Consider the following 22,572-nt stretch of genomic DNA (forward strand, 5'->3'; position numbering starts at 1 on the left):
GCCTGAGAGCTTCTCAAGTCCCTGCTTTAATCATCCTCAGCATCAAGCAGCCGCCACCATGTTGGCACTCAACAGCTCTTCACTGAGGGAAAAACTCCAGCCACAACACTTATTACCAAAATGCCGAAGCTAAAATCAGAATGTGAGAAAAACAAGACTGAACAGAGTTATCATCCCCTATCCCAAAAGCTTCTGGCATCACCTTTGAAATAGGTATCCAGGAACTTATGTATACCCCCAACTACCTTAGAAAACATAAGAGATAGAATCAGAGTTTAGGACTGAAAGTAGTCTGCATTTGATTTAATCCTTTTCTAGAGTGAAGACCAAGTAAGACACAATATGGTTAAGGGATTTGTCCAAAGGCCAGTACTTGGCAATCTTTAGGGCAGGATTTCTGACAATCCTGAATCATTATGTGATCCAGTTTCCATAGGACAGACTAAGGTCTGTCTGACTGACCTTAGAAACACAAGTGGCTCTTGTGATATGATACTGTTCAACATTATTCTGCAGCTCTGAAGATGAGAAAGCCAGTGACCTTAAAGTATCACTCTAACACCTCCTCTCTCAGAGGGTAATTAACATTTTGCACATGTATGCCTAAATTCAAGTATGTTCCATTTCAGTCCAATACTGATAGTGGAGATTTCGTGCTAACATTCAGAGGGGCTAATTCCTCTTCACTAATTTTTTTTTTTTTTTTTTTGGCCACAAATCCCAAATTTTAAAAGGAAGGATTTGCAAAACAAATCCTCTTTTCATGGGGTGCCTGGGTGGCTCAGTCAATTAACCATCTGCCTTCCAGTTGGATGATCCAGGGGGGCTTGGGATACAGCCCCTCGTGGGGCTCCCTGCTCAGCGGGGAGTCTGCTTCTCCCTCTGCTCCTCCCCCTCTTCATGCTCATGCTCTCTCTCTCAAATAAATAAATAAATAAATAAATAAATAAATAAATAAAATCTTTATTAAAAACTGAAATAAAAAATAAAAGTTTTAATTTTACCTTCACTTATTTCTTTTCCAGTACTCTTCCTTTAAGTAGATCTGAATTTCTGACCTGTGTAATTTTCCTTCTCTCTGAAGAACTTCTAACATTTCTTGCAAGGCAGGTGTGTTGGCAACAAATTCCCTTGATTTTTGTTCATTTGAGAAAGCCTTTTTCCTTTACTTTTGAAAGATAATTTCACAGAGTACCGAATTCTAGGTTGGTGGGTTTTCCCTCTCAACACTTTAAATGTTTTACTCACTCTCTTCTTACTTGCGTGGTTTCTGAGGAGAAGTCGAATGTAATTCTTATCATAATTGTCATTACACCAGTTTGAGGGCACTTCAGAATCCAGAGAGATGATGGTGGCCTGGGCTGGCATTGGTGAAAGGAGATGGAAAGAAAAGCGTGATTTAAAACATAAAACCATATGAACACAAAACCATATCCAATGCTGTATATGGTTCTGATGTCTCTTCTGTGTGGTTGCTTTCTTGTTTTGTTTTGTTTTTTATTAAGTAGACTCCACTCCCATCACAGAGCCCAACACAGGGCTTGAGCTCACACCCCCGAAATCAAGACCTGAGCTGAGATCAAGAGTCAGACAATCGACAAACTGAGCCACCCAGTGGCTTATGGTATGTTTTGTAATTTGTCCTCGATAGCCAAGCATGATGTACTAAGTAAAAGAAACTGCTACAAACAGACCTTTAGTAAGGTGGTGGTGGGGTGTGGGAGGGGGAAGTGTTCTATACTCCTACGATTAATCTTAGTCTTTTAGTGAGCCTGTGCCTCTGGACAGTGAACTTCACATGTGTGTCTTTGTTTTCTTCTTTGCTTATGTGGGACAAGATGGCTCGAATGGGCTGGAGTTGGGCATTTCTCTTCCCCAGGTTAGGCTCTGTTAGTACCCCAGCAAGTTAGGTTCTGGTTAACTAGTTTCCCCTGAAGGCAGGCCTTGTTAATAAAAACACAGTGCTTTGGTATACTTGGCATATTTCAAATTGATTCCTTTTTCCCTCCTCTGGAAGCACCAAGGGATTTTTCTCTAATATTTGCTGTGGGAATCTCATCAAGCTCCTAAAGAAGTCTCACAAAATTGTAGGGACCCCACTGTGTCTGGATCACCTGGAGTTTTTACTCATAGTCATCCGTCTGAGCCTCCAGCAGTTCGTCAATTACAGTTCTGGTTTTCCTCCCTTGGCACTGGTTCCCACAGTTGTTTCCATTCATGAAGCTCTGCTCCAGTAAATTTTCTCTTCTTGGTTTCTTCAGTCTTGGGGGCAGCAGTTTGCCTTGTGTCCTCGCCTTTTATGGATCCTAGAAGAGCTGTTGATTTTTCAGTCTGTTTAGCTTTTCACTTGTTAGAATGGAGTGGCAGCTTCCGAGCTTCTTACATACTGACTAGAAACTGAAGTCCTTTTGTTTGTTTTTAAAATCAAGACAAGACACTAAGGTTAAAAGTTGGATTTTTATCATGTTTGTAGGTAAACAGAATTATCGTAAAATATTTCTGGCGAAGAAACCTTATCTATGTATAAAAGCAAAATGTCAAGTATTTAAAAATCAAATCCTCAGCGTTCCTATTCTAGTATATCAGCCCCTAAAAGAGAAGTCTTTCCTAAATCTTTCTAAATGCTGTTACTTTATATTTCTATGTATGTCTGGTAGTGCTTACTTTTCTCCTTGCCTTATCCTGATATTTCTTTCCTTTCAGCGTTATGCGAATCTACTTAAGGAAAGACACCTAGATTTTTACTTGAAAAGAGGTCGTTTATTAAAATATTTTAATTTAAATCTCTGGTCACCGAAAAACTGCAAATGGTTTGAATGCTTACTAATCTTCACTTTAATTTTGTTGATGAAAATCCAAATCCCCCCAGACATATTATTTTACCAATATTTTCAAAGCTCAAAATCTAAATGTAGAGAGGCTCTTAATCAATTAACATTATCTTTGTATATATGTCATGCATTAAGAAAATAGGAAATGGTTTATTTTTTATTTGACAGTGGAAATGTTTGGCTTCAAACCTGTCACTCAACCTTCCCTGGTGACATTTAGATTGAGAGCTGCACAGTGGGCCTGGGCGTGATCACTGCATATCTGCAGCCAGGTGTGCAATCAAGTCTTTGGCATCTTGCATGACGGAGGGTATTTCTGAGCCGTTCTCAGTCACTTGGGTTCCAAACAAGAACATCTTCCTGTCATTTCCCACCTCAGACAATGCCAAAGCTTCATGGATATCTGTAATACGATAGGCTGCTTCAAGATCCTTCACCCAGAATAGAAAACAGATAGGAAAAAGCTGGTTATTTTGCAATCTTTTTGGATAGATACATTTATTATTCTAATTTATTGCTCTCAATGATCCCACCTCCATTTTAATGTGAAGGATATCATGACCCCATTATTATGACCCCAGTGGTTGCCTGAATATAAAGATTTTAATCAGAATTGTACCAGCAATGGGGCACCTGGCTGGCTTAGTTGGTAGAGCATGCAACAACTCCTGATCTTGGAGTTGTGAGTTTGAGCCCCATATTGGGTATAGAGATTACTTACAAAGAGAGAGAGAGAGAGAGAGAGAGAGAGAGAGAAATAAAGGGCAGCAGAATTATACCAGCAGTTATGAGCTATCATCAAAAAGGAATTTTTGGAATGAGGTTAAGCCATTCTAATACCTTAATCAATTTTCCAAACACTGTGGTCAACCTGCTTCTATTTTTGTTTTTCCATTTCTTTTTTATTTACCAAAAATCATATTCAATAGGATCAATTTTTTCTATTGAAGTATAGTTGACACACAATGTTACATTAGTTTTAGGTGTACAACATAGTAACTTGACAACTCTGTATGTTATTCTGTGCTTACCATAAGTGTAGCTACCATCTCTCACCATACAATGCTATTACAATACCTTATATTCAGCATATGCCATTATATATGCTGTACCTTTCATCCCTGTGACCTATTCATTCCATAACTGGAAGTGTGTACCTCCCACTCCCTTTCATTCCTTTCTGCCCATTCCCCTACCACTCTCCCCTCTGGCAATCATCAGTTTGTTCTCTGTATTTATGGGTCAATTTCTCCCGTTTGTTTGTTTGTTCTTTTGTTGTCTAGATTCCACATATAAATGAAATAATATGGTATTTGTCTTATTTCATTTAGCATAATACCCTCTAGGTCCACCCAAGTTCTCACAAATGGCAAGATTTCATTCTTTTTTATGGTGAGTAATATTCCAATATATGTATATATATTACATCTTCTTTATCCATTTATCTGTTGATGGACATTTGGGTTGCTTCCATAGCTTGGCTACTGTAAAGAATACTGCAATAAACACAGGGATGCATATACCTTTTTGAATTGGTGTTTTAGTTTTTTTGGGTAAATACTCAGTAGTGGGGAATCATTGGATCATACGGTATTTCTGTTTTTAATTTTGTGAGGACTCACCATTCTGTGGGTCCTGTACCAATTTATTTTCCTGTCAACAATGGACAATGGTCCTTTTTTCACACCCTTACCAACATTTGTTATTTCTTGTCTTTTTGATTCTAGCTGTTCTGACAGGTGTGAGGTGATCTCTCATTGTGGTTTTGATTTGCATTTCCCTGATGATTAATGTTGTTGAGCATCTTTCTCATGTGTCTGTTGGACATCTGTATGTCTTTGGAGAAATGTCTGTTCATCATATCTTCTACCTATTTTTTAATTGGATTATTTGTTTTTCGAATGTTGAGTTGTGTAAGTTCTCTACATATTTTGGATATTAAGTTCTTATCAGATATATCATTTGCAAATATCTTTTCCCAATCAGTATTTGCCTTTTTTTAAAAGATATTATTTACTTATTTGAGAGAGAGAGAGATAGCAAGAGAGAGCACAAGCGGGGGGAGGGGCAGAGGAGAGGGAAAAGTAGGTCCCTCGATGAGCAGGGAGCCGGATTTGACTAGGGGCTCCATCCCACGACTCAGGGATCATGACCTGAGCCAAAGGCAGACGCTTAACTGCTTAACCGACTGAGCCACCCAGACCCCCCTTGCCTTTTCGTTTTGTTGATGAATTTCTTTCCTGTGCAGAAGTTTTTATTTTCATGTAGTCCCAATAGTTTATTTTTGCTTTTATTTTCCTTGCCTCAGGAGACGTATCTAGAAAAATGTTTCTGGTGGTATCTGGTTGCAATTGATTAAATTTCTAGATGTTGGTCATCCCAATACATCCCAATACATTCCAATGCCTGTCTGAGATCAGAATTCATTTGTTCTTAGAGCCTGTAGGGACTTCTGAACAGTGTTAATGGATCCAGTAACATGTACAATGTCTCAAGGTAATAAATTCACTGATGGAATTGGAGAGGAAGAAAATATGAGGAGAATGTTAGATAAAAAGAGGGGTTCCTTGTAGTGATAAAAGCACATTAGGGATAGGGGTGCTGGGCTGGCTCAATCTGTAGAGCATGGAACTCTTGATCACAAGGTCATGAGCTGGAGCCCCACACTGGATATAGAGTTTACTTAAGGAGAAGAAGAAGTGGTGGAGGAGGGAGGGGGAGGGGGAGGAGGAGGAGCACCTTTGTGGCTCAGTCAGTTAAGCATCCTCCTTCGGCTCAGGTCATGATTCTGGAGTCCCAGGATTGAGCCCCATGTCCGGTTCCCTGTTCAGTGGGGAATCTGCTTCTCTCTTTGCCCCTCCTCCCACTTGTGTGCTCTTTCTCTCTCTCTCACTCTCACTCACCCACCATGCCTCTTTTCTGAACACAATGCTATGAAACTAGAAATCAACCATGGAAAAAATATGGAAAGAGCACAAATAGATGGAGGCTAAATAACAGGCTACTAAACAATGAATGGGTCAACCAAGAAATCAACAATTACATGGAGAAAAATGAAAATGAAAATACAACAGTCCAAAATCTTTGGGACACAGAAAAGGCAGTTCTAAGAGGGAAGTTTATAGCAATATAGGCCCACCTCAAGAAGCAAGAAAAGTCTCAGATAAACAACCTACCCATACACATAAAGGAGCTACAGAAAGAAGAACAAATGAAACTGCAAACCAGCAGAAGGAAGGAAATAATGAAGATTGGAGCAGAAGTAAATGACATGGATGCTAAAAAAAACCCAATAGAACAGATCAATGAAACCAAGAACTGGTTCTTCGAAAAGATCAACAAAATTGATAAACCTTTAGCCAGACTCATAAAGAGAGAGAGAGAGAGAGGACTCAAATAAACAAAATTAAAAACAAAAGAGTTAAAAATAACAACTAATACCACAGAAATACAAATGATTGTAAAATGATTGTAAAATTACATGCCAACAAACTGGACAACCTACAAGAAATGGATAAATTTGTAAAAACATATAACCTCCCAAAACTGAATCAGGAAGAATAAAAATTTGAACAGTCCAATTACCAGCAATGAAATTGAATCAGTAATCAAAAAAACTCCCAACAAGCAAAAGCCCAGGACCACATGGCTTCACAGGTGAATTCTACCAAACATTTAAAGAAGAGTTAATACCTATTCTTCCCAAAATATATCAAAAAACAGAAGAGGAAGAAAACTTCCAAATTCATTCTCTGAGGCCAGCATTACACTGACACCAAAACCAGAGAAAAACACCACAAAAAAGAGAAGTACAAGCCAGTATCTCTGATGAACATAGAGGCAAAAATCCTCAACAAAATATTAGCAATCCAAATCTAACAATACATTAAAAAAATTATTCACCACGGTCAAGTGGGATTTATTCCTGGGATGCCAGAGTGGTTCAATATTTGCAAATCAAGCAACATGATACATCAATAAAAAAGAAAAAGCATATGATCATTTCAATAGTTGCAGAAAAAGCATTTGACAATGTAATTAATCCATTCATGATAAAAACCCTCCACAAAGTAGGTTTAGAGAGAACATACCTCAACATAGGAAAGGCCTTATGTGAAAAACCCACAGCTAACAACATACTTAATGAGGAAAAACTGAGAGTTCTCCCCTAAGGAAAGGAACAAGACAAGGATGTCCACTCTCACCACTTTTATTCAACATAGTACTGTAAGTTCTAACCACAGCAATCAACCAAGAAAAAGAAGTCAAGGCATCCAAATTAGTAAGGAAGAAGTCAAACTTCCACTATTTGCAGATGACATGACACTATATATAGAAAACCCTGAAGATTCCACCAAAAAACTACTAGAACTGATAAATGAATTCAGTAAAGTTGCAGGATACAAAATCAAGGTACAGAAATCTGTTTCATTTCTCTATGCTAATAACAAAGCAGCGGAAAGAGAAATTAAGAAAAAAAAATCTCATTTATAATTGCACCAAAATAAAATACCAAGGAATAAACCTAACCAAGGAGGCAAAAGACCCGTATTCTGAAAACTATAAAATTCTGTTGAAAGAAATTGAAGATGATACAAAGAAATCGAAAGACATCCCATGCTTACGGATTGGAAAAACAAATATTGTTAAAATGTCTATAAAACCCAAAGCAATATACAGATTTAATGCAATAGCTATCAAAATACCAACAGCATTTTTCACAGAACTAGAACAAACAATCCTAAAATGTGCATAGAACCACAAAAGACCCCAAAAAGTGAAAGCAATCTTTAAAAAGAAAAACAAAACTGGAGGTAGCACAATTCTAGACTTCAAGTTATATTACAAAGTTGTAGTAATCAAAACAGTACGGTACTGGCACAAAAAGAGACACACAGATCAACAGAACAGAGTACAAAGCCCAGAAATAAAGTCATAATTATATGGTCAGTTAATCTAGGACAAAGAAGGCAAGAATATGCAATGGGAAAAACAAATGGTGTTGGGAAAACTGGACAGCAACAGGCAAAAGAATTAAACTGGGCCACTTTCTTACACAATACACATAAACAAACTAAAAATGGACTAAGGACCTAAATGTGAGACCTGAAACCATAAAAATCCTAGAAGAGAGTAATTTCTCTGAATTTGGCCATAGCAACATCTTTTTAGATATGTCTGCTGAGGCAAGGGAAACAAAAGCAAAAGTAAACTATTGGAACTACATGAAAATAAAAAGCTTCTCCACAGCAAAAACAAAACAAAACAAAACAAAAAACAACCAACAAAACTAAAAGACAACCTACTGAATGGGAGAAGATATTCACAAATGACATATCCAATAAAGAATTAGTATCCAAAGTACATAAAGAACTCACACAACTCAAAACACCCACACACACAAAAAAACAAATAATCTGATTAAAAAATAGACAGAAGACATGAACAGACATTTTCTAAAGAAGACACACAAATGGCCAACAGACACATGAAAAGATGCTCAACAGCACTCATGATCAGAGAAATGCCATTCAAAACCACAATGAGCTATCACCTCACACCTTTCAGAATGGCTAAAATCAAAGCCACAAGAAACAACAAGTGTTGGCGAGGATGTGGAAAAAGGAACCCTCGTGCACTGTTGGTGGGAATGTAAACTGGTGCGGCCATTGTGGAAAATAGTACGGAGGTTCCTCAAAAGATTAAAAATAGAACTATCCTGGGATGCCTGGCCGGCTCAGTCAGTAGGGCATGCGACCCTTGATTTCAAAGTCATGATTTTGAGCCCCCCACAGGGTGTAAAGTTTACTTAAAAAAAAAATGGAATACCCTATAATCCAGTAATCACACTACTGGGTATTTTACCCAAAAAATGAGAAAACACTAATTCAAAGGGATATATACACCCCTATGTTTATTGAAGCATTATTTACAATTGTCAAACTATGGAAGCAACCCAAGTATCCATCAATAGATGGCTAAAGAAGATGTGATGAGTGCACGCGCACGCACACACACACACACACCGGAATATTACTAGGCCATAAAAAGAATGAAATCTTGCCATTTGCAACAACATGAATGGATCTACAGAGTATAATGCTAAGTGAAATAAGCCAGTCAGAGAAAGACAAATACCATATGATTTCACTCCATATGAAATTTAAGATACAAAAGAAACAAAGGAAAGAAAAAGAGACATATCAAAAAACATACTCTTAACTATAGAGAACAGTTACCAGAGGGGAGATGAGTGGGGTGATGGTGAAGAGGTGAAGAGGATTAAGAGTACACTTACCTTGATGAGCACTGAGTAATATATGGAACTGATCACTATATCATACATCTGAAAGTAATATGTTAACTATACTGGAATGAAAATAAATTTTAAAAAATGTGGTCGTTTAAAAAAATAAATGGAAAGCTATGTATAAAGAAGAGAACCATAGCAAAGTAAAATAATAGTCAACCAGTTGCTGAAGAAGATATGTGTAATGCATGTAAGTAACAAAGGATTATTTTTCCGAAAGATATGAAACTTTTCTACAACTCAAATATGAAAAGATAAACACCCTAATAGAAATTTGGGAAGAGATATTAAAAGACAACTCACAGGGGCGCCTGGGTGGCTCAGTCAGTTGAGTGACCGACTCTTGACTTCCACTCAGGTAATGATTTGGGGGTCATGGGATCAAGCCCCATGTCAGGCTCTGCACTGGGCATGGAGCCTCCTTGAGATTCTTTCTTTGTTTCTCCCTCTGCCCCCTCCTCTCTCTCACTTGCACTCTCTCTCTCTCTCTAAAAATAAATAAAAGACAATTCACAGATGTGGAAATTAGTTTCAAAGAATGAAACGAATTTGAAACTAATAACCAATGCACACCTGAAAAGAGCTCAACTACAAGCTCACTAGTAGTTAAGGAAATGCAAATTAGAATAATAGGATAAAATTTCAGCCCCATCAGATTGGCAAAAATGAAAAAGTTTGACAATACCAAGTATTGAAATGGATGTGGAGCTGCAAAAATCTGTCATATTCTGCTGGTGGAAGAATAAATTGGGGCAATATCTTTGGAAAACAACTTGGTAAGATCTAGTAAAACTGAATAGATACAAATCCAAAAACCCAGCAATTCCTCTCTTAGGTGTATGCACTAGAGAAATGTTGATACACGCCTACAAGCAGACACATACATGAAGATTCACTGTAGCACTGTTAATAACAATAAACAACTGGAAATCACCCAAACACCCAGCATGAAAATGGTAAAATTGTGGTATATTCATGCAATGGAATACCATACAGCTCACGTATATGCACCATGGTCTGTAGCTTGCGGTATTTAAGATGCTCCAGTTTAAAACAAAACTAAAGCTCCAGTCCTTCTTCTTCTTCTTCTTTTTTTAAGACTGTATTTATTTGTTTGAGAGAGAAAGAGCGCACAAGCAGGGGGAGGGACAGAGGCAGAGGGAGAAGCAGACTCCCCGCCAAGCAGGACCCTGGGATCATGACCCAAGCTGAAGGCAGACGCTCAACCGATCAAGCCAACCACCCTCCAGCCCTTCTTTTTTTTTTTTTTTTTTAAGATTTTATTTATTTATTTGACAGAGAGAGACAGTGAGAGAGGGAACACAAGCAGGGGGAGTGGGAGAGGGTGAAGCAGGCTTCCCACCAAGCAGGGAGCCCGATGTGGGGCTTGATCCCAGGACCCTGGGATCATGACCTGAGCTGAAGGCAAACGCTTAACGGCTGAGCCATCGAGGCGCCCCCTCCAGCCCTTCTTTTAAATATAATCTGCAGAACTAGCTTCCATGCTGGACTGTAACATAGGCTTCTTCTTTAGGTCATCATTTGTAATTACTTAGTTTACTGCCATAAACATTCACCCTTAGAAGTAGTGAAAGAATCAAGTTCCCTAATGATTGGCAATCTTAGCAATTGAAAGAGGGGCTTTAGTATTACAATGCTATAGATGTTTAATTTTTTAAACTTTTTTTTATTGTGGTAAAATATACATAACAAAATTTACCATCTTAACCATGTGTGAGTGTACGGTTCAGTATATTCACACTGTTGTGAAACCATCCACCTCCAGAAGTCCTTTCATCTTGCAAAACTAAAACTCTGTACCTACAAAACAATAACTCCCATTTCTCCTTCCCCCAACCCAAGGCAATCATCACCAATATAAACCCTGTACCCATTAAATAATGACTCCTCCTTCTCCTCTCCTCCAATTCCCTGGTAACCTCTACTTTACTTTCTGTCTCTATGAATTTGACTATTCTAGGTACCTCATAAAAGTGGAATCATACAATCTTTGTTGTTCCGTTACTGGCTTATTTCACTTAGCATAATGTCCTCAAGGTTTGTCCATATTACAGCATGTGTCAGAATTTCCTTTTTTAGGCTGAATGATACTCCATTGTATGTATATCACGTTTTGTCTATCCATTCATCCATGGAGGGACACTTGGGTTGCTTCTACCTTTTGACTACTGTGAATAATTCTGCTGTGAACATGGAATTATGAGTATCTGAGTTCCTGCTTTCAATTCTTTTGAGTATATACCCAGATATGGAATTGCTGGATCATATGCGAGTTCTATTTTTAATTTTTTAAGGAACTGCCACGCTGTTTTCTAAAGAGGCTGAACCATTTTACATTCCCAATGACACTGTACAAGGTTCCAATTTCTCCGTGGTTGTTTAATATTTTTTATGTGTGTGAAATAAATTCAGGTCAGGCTAATTGATCGAAAACTATTTCTTTATGTATGGTAGACACTCAAATATTTTGTTGAAATCAATTCAACCATCAGTAAATGTTTATTGAATTAAATTCAATGCATATTTGTTGAATTTCTACTATGCTTGTTCAGTATAAGGGACACAATGATGAATAATGGTCTTTATTCTTAAGGAGCTCATAATCCAGTAGATCTAATAAGTATAAACTAAACTGAATTTACAGCATATTGTTAAATATCTAGCTATTAAAAGTAGACATTTCTTTTTCTTTTAGTAATAATAAAACTATTAAGTACAACTTGTATTTGCATAGATTTTTACCTGTTTGTTTGCAAACACAACCAGAGGAAGGATTGGGTTTGTTCCAATTAATTGATGAAGGTGTTTCTTGGCTTCAGGTAATCTGTTGTGATCTGCTGAATCCACCACAAAGATCAGCAGCAATCCTCTGGACAGGTACATTTCCCAATAGGAACGGAAAGGTTCACTGCCACCAACTACAAAGAACAGTAGAGAAAGAAGACACAAAAACCATTGCAGAAGCATCCACTGAGGAGGCAGGAAAGGCACTTTTGGGTAATTTCCAAACACAGGACAGGTGTTCTGATAAAACTGCCACTGTGTTAGAAGTGTACCCAATTCTGAGAATGACCAGAGACATGTTACTAGGGAAATGGCTGGTAGGAATATTTATCCTCCATAAGTGGTTCGATCATTCTGGAACACAAAGACTCAGCATAAAGACACTAGATACTACAGTGGATACAGTGGATGCCTCCTGATCTGTAACACGCTGCGGCCACAGGGACCAGTGCCTATCTGTTAAGCTCAGAAAATGGGAGTATGTTATGTTACTAAAATAACTCGGGGTGATAGGTTAAAACACACCTTTCTCTTAAATAAGTTTTTTTTTTTTTAAAGATTTTTATTTATTTATTTGACAGAGACAGACAGCCAGTGAAAGAGAACACAAGCAGGGGGTGTGGGAGAGAAAGAAGCAGGCTTCCAGCGGAGGAGCCTGATGTGGGGCTTGATCCCGGAATGCTGGGATCATGCCCTGAGCCAAAGGCAGACGCTTAACGACTGTGCCACCCAGGCGCCCCCCTAAATAAGTTTTAAATACACTGAATTCACTGACCAGCCTCATTTGCACAATCTTTCTCCTTCGTCAAAATCCCAGAACTAATTTCTCCTCTTAACATTGCACTAAGATTTAATAGGATCCTGTGGGCATTAAAGAATATTTGCCTCAGGAAAAAAAAATGTCTCTGGATTATTTCATTCTGCTGATTCTTCCCAGAAGAAATTTACTGGTATGATAATATATATACACAATGAATTTAATTTTTATTTTTCTCCTACAACAGAGGTTGGCAAACTATGGCCCACAGTCTAAATCTGGCCCACTGCTTATATTTGTACAGCCCAGGAACAAAGAATGGATTTTACATTTTTAAAAGTTGGGGAGAAAAAGAGAAAGGATAACATTTCATGACACGTAAACATTATCACATCTGGATTTCAGTGTCTATAAATAAAGGCTTATCAGAAAACAGACGTGGACTTGTTCACATACTGTCCACACTGCTTCCACACTACAAGTTTAGCAGCTGCGTAGAGACCATGTGGCCGTCAAAGCCTACATTATTTACTACCTAGCCCTTGACAGAAAAAGTTTGAAGACCCTTGTTTTAGGAATTTAACAAAAAAATTTAAAATACTACTGGGAAAGTGCCTGGATTTGCCTGTCCTTTGTTTTCCTTTTACAAAGGTAGGTTAATTCCCTAAATTATTTTGTGTTATTAACTTTTTAAAAGAATGTGTAATCATCTAAGTAATTCATATGGTTTTAACATATTTAGTTTAAGCATGAATGAACATTTGGGTTGTTCCTCATTTTGTGTGTGTGTGTGTGTAACACTTCATCTATATAGGGATTTACCTTTGACATTTCACCTATATAGGGATTTTTATCTTTTTGTTATTAACTTCTAACTTAATTGCAATGTATTCAAAGAACATGGTTTGTATGATGCCCCTTCTCTGAAAAATTTGTTATCGCTTGCTGTATGATCCAACTAGGCGGTCAATTTTGGTAAATGGTCCATGAGCCTTTGAGTAGAACCATGTATTATAGCTTTGGGATGTAGCTAAAATTGTCTAATTGAAAATCTTATATTGTCCATTAGATGAAACTTATTGTGTTCAAATTGTCTGTATCTTTGCTGATTTTTTTCCTCTTTGATTCTATTAATAATTGACAATATGTTGAAATCCCTCACTCCAATGGTAGATATGTCCATTTTTTCCCCTAATCGAATTCTTCCTTTCTTTTCATCCCTTCGTTCCTTCCTTGCTTTCTTTTCACTGTTTATATTTGGAGACTATTTTCTTAGCTATCTATTTGGTTAAAATTATTATTTCTTCTATAGCCTCTGAACAAATTAAAATCTCTATTTCTAATAATGTTGTTAGCTGAAAGATTTGCCTACACGTTGAACAATTTCTCTGCCCATATTTTCTATTTTGTAACTGGATGAAAGCAAAAATAAAAAGGCGTTTACAGTTATCTAAGGGAGAGATGGTGTAGGTTCCAAATGAAATAGGTGCAGTAGGAAATGATATAACTGATGAATTCAAGCTTTGTTTAGAGGTAGAAAAATTCATAGTGTTTTATTTGTGGACTGGAGTTGGGGGTGCAAAAGAAGACATCAGGGTGACTCCTAGTTTTCTGGCTTGAGTAACATGATAGGTGAGGAACCATTTACTGACCAGTACATTATAGGGAAAGAAACAGATATGGCGATAAATCAAGCACTTTGTTTTGAGCCTTTTAGGTTTGAGAGGCCAATTAGATATTCTTGTGAAGATGTCAGGTGACATTTGGATATGCTTGGGCTGGGTAGATAAATTTGGGAGTCATTAGCATGAAGATGGTATTTAAGGCCAATAGGATGGATAAAATCATCCAAGGAGAGAATGTAAAGAAGAGAATCTAATGCAACTTTGGGGAACAGCAATATTTAGAGAGGTGGTGACTCCAGAATTACTTTAGTGTAGAGACTTCTGGGTTGCCCTCTTTACAAAAAGAGGGTTGGGGCTTTTTTATAGTTGCATTTGCAGAGAAGGAAGTATGTCGCATTTACTTAGACTGAATGTTTATTGGGGGTAGTAATGGAAAAGAGGCTATTATAGGAGGGGGTGCTATAGCCTTCCTTGCAGCTCCCTCTTATGCCAGCACTGAAAAAAGGAGGAAATAAGTATAGAAAGTGAGTTCCTCTACACTGCACTATTAAACTATACATGCATTCTAAAAGTGTAGGAAATCCTGACCCAGTGTCACTTTTCATAGGGTGCAGTGTTGCTAACAGTATGTCTGGCTTAAGGTATAACAAGATAAGCCTACCCTGTTACTAATGAGAAAGAGGGCTTACTCTCCAGAAACTCCATCTGGTGATCTTCAGTGTTGACGCATACTGCATTGAAGCCTTGGGTGGGTGCCACACTGTGCTGGACTCTGTTTAAAGCTAGAGAGTGCAGAACACTGGTCTTTCCTGCTCCATCCAGGCCCAACACAAGGATCTGCTTATTTTTCTCCTGTGAAAACAAAAGACAAATCAAGAAACCTATGCGACCAGGGCCTTGTTTTCCTGGCTCCTGGAAGCATGCCTGCCTGTGGTAGGACCCAATAATAATTGTAGAATTGTAAACCAGAACAAAACTTCACAGAACATTTAATATGTCTAGGGGAACCTGGCTGGCTCAGTGGGACTCTTGGTCCTGGGCTTGTGAATCCAAGCCATATGTTGGGCATACAGCTTACTTGAAAAAAAATTAATAGATCTAGAACAAACTGTACCAAACAGCCATTAGTTATGTGGTATTAATCATACCACATCCCTCCATCCTCCAACTAGAATAGTGGTGATCAAACTATTAAATATAGACTTTACATATCAGGATTTATAGAAGGTGCCATAGATCTCTGGATCAATTTTCAGACTTCACCTTGCTTCTTGAGTTCATGTCCACTGGGGAATGCACCAGAATTCAGTTTGTTGTTTGGGATCTTGGACCTCTGTGGTTCACTACTGACTATGCCATTCAGCATGTAAGGACCTAAGGTCTCATATTATTGATCTGTTTTCTTTCCCTAATTGGATCACTAACTAGATTAAAAGACTTTAGGGCAAAGTTCCCCCTTATACTTTTTAATATAAGTATTATGATTAAATGAAAAGGCTAAGGTTATAGAAATTGTTAAAGAGGTTCCAATCACAAATGAAGATTTATTTTAGAACCCGATGTTAAAACCTGTTGAACTTGACATAAGCTTTAGAATGAAGCATTCCACCAACATACCAGACTTAGAAATTTTTATGATAACTGATTGAGAGACAAGAAGGGCAGGCTGGTATGAAAAGTTCAGAGTGCTCAGAAAGGTCGCTTTTAGGGTACAATATTTAATGTGAACAGTAATAAATGACCAACAATACAGCCAGATTGCCCACAGGAATTCAATTCTATTTCTCAAACTGCCTACTGGTAAAGTTTCTCATGCACAAAAACACCAGTAATTGTCTTCAATGACATTATTTGGGATAACAATAATCTTTTACATTTGTACTTGAACACTAAATGACATTAGATTTAGACTGGGTTTCTTGTAAAAAGTGAATTTTTTTCATTATCCCACTTTTTCTTTTGTTGAAAATACGATCTATGTGAAAGTAAGATGTTTGAAGATCTGGTCTAACAGGGTCTTGTATAGAGAGCATGATTTATGAAAACTGTCTTGTGGATAACAGAATTAGAAAAAATACATGTTTGTTTTTGGAGTTCTTGATGGCTCGTAAAGCAAATGGTATTTCCACAGTTATTTTCTATCTTCGTCTCCATTCCCTTCCCTCTGCATCTAAACGCTATAGTGTCATTCTGGGAGTGTGGTGGTGAGGAAGAAGGACTTCCTGGATAGAGAATATGTCACAGGATGATTTAAATCACATGCTTTAAAGCGAAGTTGGGCCCAAGAAATGGCTGCAGGGTGTGGACTGTGTCCCCCTTACTGTCTCCACCAATGGCCCCACTCATGGATCCCCCAACATATTTTATCAGTTCCAAGATGCATTCCTCCCCCCATTTAAACATATACAAAACGAGGGTTTTATAATTCATGGTATGTCTTTTTTTTTTTTTTTTTTTTTGAGAGAGAGAGAGAGCACGCGCCCTTGTGGGCGGGGTTGAGGGAAGGGGCAGAGGGAGAGGGAGAGAGAATCCTAAGAAAGCTCATGGCTGATCACAGAGCAGGGCTTGATCTCAAGACACTGAGATCATGAACTGAGCCAAAATCAAGAGTGGGATGCTTAACCCACTGAGCCGCCCAAGTGTCCAGATATGTCAGATTTTGATTGGCAGCATTTTTTTTTTTCTTTCTCAGTGGTGCTAAAATAATGGTATCTGACATCCTAGGAATATTGTGAGTAAAAACAGTTCCCTACTCTCTTTTCAACCACATGGCTGTCCCTCCTCTAACCTGTCTAGAAATTCTGCAGTCACTGATGCTTACATTTTACTTTATTTTTTAGCAAAACACATGCTAAAATACATGCTTTCTCATGTTTATCATCTCTTAAGGAAAGCTAGGATTACTGTTAAGCCAAAAGTTCTGACGCGATTTGTGATTTTGCACACCACTGTTCCCTGTCAATAGTCATTCTTTTAACGATAAATGGATCTATAATAGTCTGTGTTTTACCAGAGATCAAATCGCAGTTAATAATTCAAATTGTTTAGAACCAGAAAGCACCTGCGAGCTCAGGAACTCCAGGAACAAGAAGCTTATTAAGCTGATCCAAACAATGCCTGTTTTTTCTTTCTTTTTATCCTACACCCTTCAACTTTTTCACTATGGTAAAATACACATAATATAAAATTTACCATCTTACCCATTATTAAGCATACAATTCAGTGGTATTAAATACATTAATGATGCCGTGCAACCATCACCACCATCCATCTCCATAACTCTTCATCTTGTAAAACTGAATCTCTGTACTCATTATCATTCTCCCTCCCCTCAGCCTCAGGCAACCACCAATTCTACTCTAGGTACTTCATATAAGTAGTACCATAGGTATTTGTCTTTTTGTGATTGCAGTGCCTGGTTTCTGAGACCTCCCTGTTAAAACTTGGTGACCATCCCTCTGGGTGCTGGTGCTCCGAAAACAAAGGAAGCCGTAACCACAGAGAAGGTCCAGCCCTCAAACACATTTGCACGAATTCAGGGACCCTGCACTACAGAATGGAGGCGGAGAGAGAGCCCGCGTGCGGCGAGAGCTGGGGGCTGGTTTCGGCGCTGTAGGCGGGGTGTGGCCAGGGCAGCTGAGCGCTGGACACAGACCCGGCAGGCGAAGGGCACCTTCCGCCCGGTGCGGACCAACCAGGACCTCTTCTCATCGCTACGCCGCCCGAGGGTGGGCGCAGGGGCAGGGTGGGGGGTGAGGGTAAGGCAGGTGACAGGGAGAAGGGGCTAGCATCTGTCTTGGGAAGCTTGGCACACCCCCTCGCATCCACAGATTAAAATGCCCTCAAAGGAGACCCGCTTCCCTCCCGCGCGGGTCGGGGCCTCGCCTAGGACGTAACAGAGCCGGCGGCGCTCGGGCCTGACCGCCTACAATGGCCTTGGAGAGCCGGTCGAGGCACCGGTCCCTTACCGGCGGCTCCAGCGGGGGCTTTGTCAAGGCGCTGCTGTCCTTCTCTTTCTCTTCTTTTCCCTTAAGTTGTTCCTTCTCTTTCTGGGTCTCCCGCTCTTTCCTCTTTTCCTCTCTACAGTTACTTTTCTCCTCCTTTCCTTTCCCCTTCTTTTCTTTTCCTTTAATTTTCTCCTTCTCCACCTCCTTTTTCTCTTTCTCCTCCTTTCCTTTTTCCCGAATTTTCTCTTTCTCCGGCTCCTTCCCCTTCTTCACCACCTTCCCCTTCTCCATCCCCACCGCCCTAATCTTCCCTCTTTCCGCGCGCCCGCGCGCTGGAGCCTAGGCCCTGGGTCCCGGTAGGTGTGGCCCCCGTGGCGGACGCAGGGTGGAGACGTAGGTCCACGCGGCGTAGACAACGCCTGCGGTCACTGCTCGGCCAAGGCCAGTCTCAGGGCGCCCTGGCTGCCGCCGGGCATCTGACGCCCGCTAGCAGGGGTCTGCGGCGCCGCGGATTCGCTGAACGCGGGGCGGGGGAGGGGAGATTGCGGAGGAGCTAGAGGAAGCGTTGACCCAGGGAGGTGGGGGAGGCCCAGCCACGGGAGCTGGGAAGAGACCCGCGGGACTGATCTTCCGGGTAGGAAAAATGCCCCAGGCGACACGTCCTCCGGAGGTCGCTGTATGGCCCCGATACCCTCGTGTGGGGCGCAGTCTCTGAAAGGCCTTCCAAGCCGGCCCAGTTCCTAGAGTGTCACCTCTCCCACATTATCCTAGAGCCGCCCGGCCCACGTGTCTCCCATCGGAAGAACGCTTCGGAAGCCGCCGGCGTCCAGAGCATCCCAGAGGTTTCCCCGCCTCTCCCAGCCAGTAATCACAAGCCTGAAAAGTGAAGTCGGGTATCTTCCCACCCTCCGTCCCGTCTTAACTCCACTAGCAGTGTCTAGCGGCCGCTATTCAAGATGCTTAAGAGAAACATGAACGGTTCCCTTATTTTTACATGTCGCTTAAACGGAATTACCTGGAGATTAAATTAGTAGTCCACTAGGACATAGATAGTAGTAATGATGGGTATTAAAACTACAACTGAACAAAATAGTCACCCCCAATGATCCCATATGCAGCCAAACAGGTACCCACGGGACCTTTCAAAGGTGGTGTTAATATTTCTTAAGTTGGTTGAAAAGTATATGGACGGTTCTTTTTTATTATTTTCTTTTCTTTTTTTTTTTTTAAGATTTTATTTGACAGAGAGAGAGACAGCCAGAGAGAGAGAGAGAGAGAACACAAGCAGGGGGCGTGGAAGAGGAAGAAGCAGGCTCCCAGCAGAGGAGCCCGATATGGGGCTCCATCCCAGGACCCTGGGATCACACCCTGAGCCGAAGGCAGATGCTTAACGACTGAGCCACCCAGGCACCCCTTATTATTTTCTTAAACCGCTCTCAAGAATGCATTTCACAATCTAATGAAATTATCTTAATGCAATAAATTGACTTTCTTTCATCAGATCTACTGTTCCAATAGGCTTGTAAGGAACAGTGAATGACAGGCTGGCTCCAGGTTTGAGTGATACAAGTTTTTAATGTTAGCAGTTTACAAGCAACCTTGAAAATGCTGTGCTTAGTAACTTAAAAAATGTTTACTCCTCAATTTGTTTATAAACACACATGAACATGATGAATTGTTAGTGAAGTTACAACTGGACTCTCTCAGTTCCATCAGATTAGTTTTGAAGCTTTGTGGGAGGGGCAAGAAACAATTTTAGATATTCAGCCTAAAAAATTCTTAGGTATACCAACCAGAAAGTCCTCAATAAAATGCCAAAACCGAAAACATCTTAATCCATACTCACTGCTAGAATATTTTATTTTAAAATGTACCACAGTGAATGGATGTATCCATATTGGCTTCTATAATGTACATACACGTACACACACACACACACTAAGTATATGTCATTGATTAAAGACCTGTCCAAAAGAAGAAATAATTACTAGAAAATTAATATAGATGTTTATACTTCATTTGACAATTATAACTTACTTAAATTGAGGTTTCAGTTGCTTAGTAATAACTGGTAATAACAAAGGCTAGTAATTACAACGACTAAATAGAGAAATGTAAATTTCACTCTTGGTGCCTTGGGTCAAAATTTTCAACAATGGATAACTTTCACCAAAATTCTGTAGCTCAGTTAACCTAAAAATGATTATCCTTCACCACAGAAATTTAATGGAATCCTAAATGACAAATTTATGAACAATTATTCCTGTAATGGAGTATATATTCAGAAGGAATAAGTATATCACTCTTACCAAAAGATTACTCTCTAAGCTCAAAAAATATTATGCCATAATAAGTCATTCATATATAGGAGGGTCTCTTGTTTAGACATTACTGCAGATTCTGATTAGGCAGCACTGCATTTCTTACTCTTATAAAGGAGGGAAAGCCTTTTAAAAAATATCTTTGAAGAAGTTTCAATAGGTATGTTCAGAGTCAAACACAGCAGCACTTTATTAACAAGGACGAAGTAACAGGATCACAAGGAAATACTCAGTCTAACTTCAATGCTACCTTGGGCAGCACAAAATGAATACTAACAAGGGTGGCAATCCAGTGTGTCTGTCTCACAGCTGTTCAATGGGAAAGTGGCTTGTAAGCAAGGAAGACCAGAGCAACACTGACACCAGACTGACTGTACAATACTTCATTACTTTGAGAAGGGTAATGAATAGTTGTACCCCAAATGACAAAGGCGAGTCATTTTAGTATCTATTAATTGGGCCAAGTAGTTAAGTTCTAATACTGCCCGCTATTGAACTCTGGAGGATTTCCTCTCTACCTCAGAAGTCGATGTTCATGCTCTTAACAGGGCCATTAAATCTTTCCGATTGAGACACTCCAAACCCACCTGACTCAGAACACTGGGTCTAAGAGTCAACTTCTTGCAACATCGATACATTTTCCTTGAGTTCTTTAATGGTGCCAAATCAGCATAATGTCATCATAATCTGAAAACAATACGGGGTGCAAAGAAGTCCTAATTTATATATATGTGTGTATATATGTACATACACACACATTTCATTACTATATATATAGTATGTATATATAGTATCCCATACTCCAGGATCACACGACAGAGAGTTTATGGTTAAAACTGATCATGACATTTTAGTTTTCCTGTGGTCATTCATGTAATGAAGTGAAGAACACCAGTGTATTAATAAGGTCCCTTTTTACCACATGATATTTTTAAGCAGATATTTGGAATGCTCAGAAGATTCCACTTTATCTCTTAAGGCCTCCTAAGACATAATTTAAAGTGGGATTTGATAGGAACAAATATCTTCGGACTCGAGTTGAAACAGAAGTAGGTTCTGTTTAAATCCTAGGAAATTTTGGATAACATGCCTTGTTTGTGAAACTGAAAAAAACACCAGATCACAGCACACAAAGAGAAAAAAGGCAACAGAGATCAAGGTGGGAAGATGTCCAATTATTTTGAGTCCTTATCATCTGTGCAAAAGCTAGGTGGTACAAGTAGGCCAAGTCTGCCTAGGCAGAGTTTGAGGAAGATGCTTTCCTGTGTGGTGCACAAGAAAATCATTTCATGAAAATGTGGGTATGGGAGAGGGAGTAGCTCTGTGCTTCTTGCTGTGTTACCTTTATTATGTTCCTAGTGTCAGTGAGACTACAAATAGCCTGCAAACAAGAATTTTCTAATCACCAGCCACCTTTTCCACCTTTCTTCTTTTTCTGTTGCTGTTTCTTTTTTGTCGCTGGAGCCCCTGCAGGTTTCTGATGTCTTGGGGGTATGATATTACTTGTAGATGCAGATGCTGTTGCTGCGCTGCCAGGTCTTGGGGAGGTTGGTGGGCTGCTCACAGTTTTACTGGCATCCCTGAAATCATCAGATCAGGAGAGTGTTGGTCATTCATATATTCAACAAAGGAAAAGACTATACAAACATATGTATGTGGATTTCACTTTCTACTCCTAATAATCTCCCACACATATTCTATTTCATTTAAAATGGGCTCCCCAACTTCCTATCCATTTTTCTTTTGAATACAGTATTTACTGCTTTTAATTAAAGAAAAATATGTGGGGGCGCCTGGGTGGCACAGCGGTTAAGCGTCTGCCTTCGGCTCAGGGCGTGATCCCGGCGTTGTGGGATCGAGCCCCACATCGGGCTCCTCTGCTGTGAGCCTGCTTCTTCCTCTCCCACTCTCCCTGTTCCCTCTCTCGCTGGCTGTCTCTATCTCTGTCAAATAAATAAATAAAATCTTTAAAAAAA

General features: G+C 39.5%; 2 protein-coding genes across 2 annotated transcripts in view; both read right to left on the reverse strand.

Annotated features, from left to right (window-relative positions):
- Positions 1 to 1,649: 1,649 nt before the first annotated feature.
- Positions 1,650 to 19,488, reverse strand: ARL9 (ADP ribosylation factor like GTPase 9). Its single transcript, XM_034671997.1, has 4 exons — positions 18,297 to 19,488; positions 15,018 to 15,180; positions 11,905 to 12,080; positions 1,650 to 3,262 (listed from the first exon to the last, which is right to left on the reverse strand). The coding sequence occupies exons 1-4, from the start codon at positions 18,564 to 18,566 to the stop codon at positions 3,083 to 3,085; spliced, it is 789 nt and encodes a 262-aa protein (XP_034527888.1). The 5' UTR covers positions 18,567 to 19,488; the 3' UTR covers positions 1,650 to 3,082.
- Positions 19,489 to 19,830: 342 nt separating this feature from the next.
- The window catches only part of SRP72 (signal recognition particle 72), a 29,319-nt gene continuing 26,577 nt past the window's right edge, over positions 19,831 to 22,572 (reverse strand). Inside the window, exon 19 of the mRNA XM_002918109.4 lies at positions 19,831 to 22,176. Coding sequence (XP_002918155.1) covers positions 21,999 to 22,176 — 178 coding nt within the window. The 3' untranslated portion in view covers positions 19,831 to 21,998. The remainder of the gene's footprint in view (positions 22,177 to 22,572) is intronic.

This window comes from Ailuropoda melanoleuca, chromosome 11 (genome assembly GCF_002007445.2).
Source record: "Ailuropoda melanoleuca isolate Jingjing chromosome 11, ASM200744v2, whole genome shotgun sequence".
Classification (NCBI taxonomy): Eukaryota; Metazoa; Chordata; class Mammalia; order Carnivora; family Ursidae; genus Ailuropoda; species Ailuropoda melanoleuca.